The sequence below is a fragment of the Lathyrus oleraceus genome, chromosome 4 (genome assembly GCF_024323335.1).
Source record: "Lathyrus oleraceus cultivar Zhongwan6 chromosome 4, CAAS_Psat_ZW6_1.0, whole genome shotgun sequence".
In the NCBI taxonomy this organism is placed as follows: Eukaryota; Viridiplantae; Streptophyta; class Magnoliopsida; order Fabales; family Fabaceae; genus Lathyrus; species Lathyrus oleraceus.
Window position 1 is genome coordinate 344,584,485 of NC_066582.1, and position 3,874 is coordinate 344,588,358.

The following is a 3,874-nucleotide window of genomic DNA, read 5'->3' on the forward strand; positions in this document are numbered from 1 at the left end:
TAATTAAAACCCTTGTCGACCGAGCAAACCATTGTAAATTTGGCCTTAGACTTAAAAATTCTTTATTTATCATAAAAAAAATTACTTTACAACTAAAATAAATCATATCGGATTACATTAATTTTACAAATTATATTTATTTTCTTTTCAATTTTTTAATTTAATATTGTACATAGTAAAAAAAAATTATTCATTATTTTCTCCTTGCTTATGACATTGATAAATATGTGATTGAAAATGCAACAAAAGTTATAAAATATTGTAGCATTTTGGACAAAATGGAGAGAGAGTACAAGTAGAAACGAAAAAAGCGAACAATTTTTTTTCATTGGACGATTGCAACGAGGAAAATTTCACCATTTTTTTTTCTATAACTACAAAATTGCCCGATCTAGAGAAACAAACAAATTAAGTGTTTATCCTTAATAGTTGTATTTTACTCTGAAGTTACAAAGTTACAAATATTCCATGCATTCATGCTAACATCTCTGTCCTATAAATACCTTGCCTTGCAACAAACAGCAAAACACAAAACCATTAAATTCCATAATTACTTACAACAAGTAACAACAATGTCAACTAGATTCCTCCCCGTATTCATTCTTGTTCATGTCTGGCTTTTGATGGCAACAACATCAATAGCTCAGTTTGTGATGGACACAAGTGGCAAACCCGTTGAGGGTGATGAAGAATATTTCATTAGGCCTTCTATCACCGGCAATGGAGGAGGTTCTACATTGATCACCGGAAATGCGCCATGCCCTCTACAAGTCGGTCTTGTCAACACTGACTCGGCACAAGGCGTGGCGGTGAAATTCATTCCTTTTGCAGCCCATCACGACTTCGATGACTTAAGGTTTAACAGAGATGCGAGAGTAACATTCCAAACTTCCTCAAGCTGTGCACAATCAACCGACTGGAGAGTGGGAGAGAAGGATGCTACGAGTGGAAGGAGACTGATTATCACCGGAAGAGATGATAATATAGTTGGATCATATGGTAACTTCTTTAGGATTGTGCCGACACAAACGGTTGGTATCTATAACATCCAATGGTGCCCTACCGAGGTATGTCCCAGTTGTAAGTTTGAATGTGGGACTGTTGGTGTTATTCGAGAAAATGGGAAGATTCTGTTGGCCCTCGATGGTGGTGCACTCCCTGTTGTGTTCCAGAAAGAATAAGTATTAGTAGGATGGTGAAGTTTATTTCTGTGTTGTGTTTACGTATACTCTTGCTTTTCAATAAATATAGAACATGCAATTCATTTTAATTAATATCATGAAAGAAGGAAAGGGTTACATGTATTGTGTCATGGAATAAAGGCTCATTTGGATATGTATATACTTTCTATACTAAAAAAATAAATAAGTTGGATCCATTGTATTTTATTTATAGTCATCTTGTAATTTTAGTCCTATTTTAAATCAAATACTAAAATAAATAAATTTAGTGACAGATATGGGCTCGCCCCATTGGTATGTCAGTTTTGTCTATACTTTAGTGCGAAACTGAGTCAAAACTTTATGTCAACATCCTCTAATGTGCCCGTTCTGCTCGGCTCCGTTTTTTGTGGGCTTTTGCGGTTGTGGTCATTAACATAAAATTTGCAATTTTTAGACTTAAAAGATGCAATGTCCTAAGGCCCGCCCCGTCCCGGCCTCATTTTTTGTGGGACATGTCAAGATTTTTGACCCGCACCCTCTAATATGTCTGCTCCGCCGCATTCTATTTCTTGGGGACTTTTGCGGGGCGGGATTAAAGAGAGCAGACATGACTGTTTGCCACCCCGAATAACAGACTACAAGTGTGTTCTTAATGATGATTCTTCCTCTTCATGTTAAAAAAATAGATGTTCACTACTACAAATAACTCAATTTCACCTCGGATGCGAATGAGATATAACCTCAGTTACACAAACGAGGTAACAAAGCGCGACATGAAAACCTACCACTTTACCCCTCGGTTTTTGAATAACTGAGGGGAAAAGTGGCATTGGTCATGGGTTCGACCCCCAACAACTGCATATTTTGGATTTTCAAAACTGCGCTACTTTTTAACTTGGTTTTTAACAATAACCGAGGGGTTGTTGGTGCACAAGGTGAAGAAGATGAAGATGGAACAAGAGAGAGAATAACAAAGTTCTACTACTCTTACAAAAACGGTTACAACAAATGGTTACGCATATCCACTGTACATAATGCACACACTCCACTGTTGACAGCTTCACTTGTTTATATATACAAACAATAATGTCACATAGGCAAAAGTGATAACCTGCACTAGCTAGGTTAAGCTTAACAAAACCAATAGTACTACTACTATTGAATATAAATTACTTCTAAAACCATCCCTTAATTCATATTCAACTAATCAAAATTAACAACACCAATTCCGACCCTCAAGTGGAGAAATTGATTAGTCTTGATCGCTTTTGTCAGAACATCTGTCAGCTACTTCTGGGTACTACAGTGCATAATGTAACATCCCGAAACTATATCCAAGATATTATTAATATTTAGATTATAATTAAATTTTACGACTATTTTTTTGAATATTTATAAAAATAACTAGAGAAAGTGGACTTAATTAAAATTAAGTCGTTCGAATATTCCTAATGAAAATATCCATTTTCGCATTTCTAAACGAGTTTAAAAGTGCCAAGACTTATTGAAATAGAAATAGTATACCGTCACATATTATTTATTACATAAAATACTAATATTTCGGAAAATCCTGTTTGCCACTATGCACGCTTCAAGAAACGTATTCAATAATTCTTTTTTCCTTCATTACCTAAAATCATAATTGTAAATGATCAATTTCGTTATCCACATTGAATCATACTCACCATAAGAAAATATCATAAAATAATAACAAAACTTCACCAATTCAAAATGTAATTCTTAGTCCTTTTATCTAAAAGATTATTTTTGTTTATATCATATGAAATGCAATATGACCCTGGAAACTACATGATCATACAAATGATCCGGATAAATAGAGCTCATTCCAATGAGAATCTTCCACATAGGCTCTTGACACAAGACCGGAAAGCGTCAAACTTGCCACAAAGTCTACTGCCACAAAGGCCGAAAGCATCAATCTTGCCACAAAGGCTACTGTCACAAAGACCGAAAGCGCCAACTTGCCACAAAGACTTAACACAATGACATATCTATACATCCTATATGATGCATGTTTCAATAATATAAGAAGTCATTCTCTAAAAATACAGGTGACGAGAGAATACTAAAAACTAGTCCCTATCATTATCTATTTTTATTTTCCATTGATTTTTATAAACTTGTCATCCATAGAGATATAATCTTCACAAATTTTAGGATAATATAATTATATTTATAATATCTATGCATTTTGTGACTGTATAGTTATATTTATAATACATATATGATGCATGTCTCAATAATATAAGAAGTCATTCTCTAAAAATACAGGTGACCAGAGACTACCAAAAACTAGTCCCTATCATTATATATTTTTACTTTTCTTTGATTTTTATAAACTAGTCATCCATAGAGAGAGATAATTTTCACAAATTTTAGGACAATATAATTATATTTATAATATCTATGCATTTTGTGACAATATAGTTATATTTATAATATCTATAAATTTTATAATAACATTATTATATAGGTATCAACTTAATAATATACTACATATACTTTTTTTTCAAAATATGTGGTGGATAAAATAAATAATAAATAAAGATGCAGCAATCCAAACCAATACCACCTAGATTGAAATAAAATTTCGCCCTTAAATAATAGGCTTCATTCTTATAAATAATTAATAAAGCTATCATCAAGGGACACATAATTTTTTTTTTATCGATTCGGTTTAGTAGAAATTG

General features: G+C 33.0%; 1 protein-coding gene across 1 annotated transcript; it reads left to right on the top strand.

Moving 5' to 3' along the window:
• Positions 1 to 572: 572 nt before the first annotated feature.
• On the top strand, positions 573 to 1,181 carry LOC127135512 (kunitz type trypsin inhibitor 104-like). The gene has a single exon (XM_051062191.1). It carries the CDS (start codon positions 573 to 575, stop codon positions 1,179 to 1,181), a length of 609 nt encoding a protein of 202 aa, XP_050918148.1.
• The last annotated feature ends 2,693 nt before the right edge of the window (positions 1,182 to 3,874 follow it).

Bases quoted from the DNA above. Each gene is read 5' to 3' on its own strand.
- LOC127135512 (XM_051062191.1), top strand. From the start codon at position 573: ATGTCAACTAGATTCCTCCCCGTATTCATTCTTGTTCATGTCTGGCTT.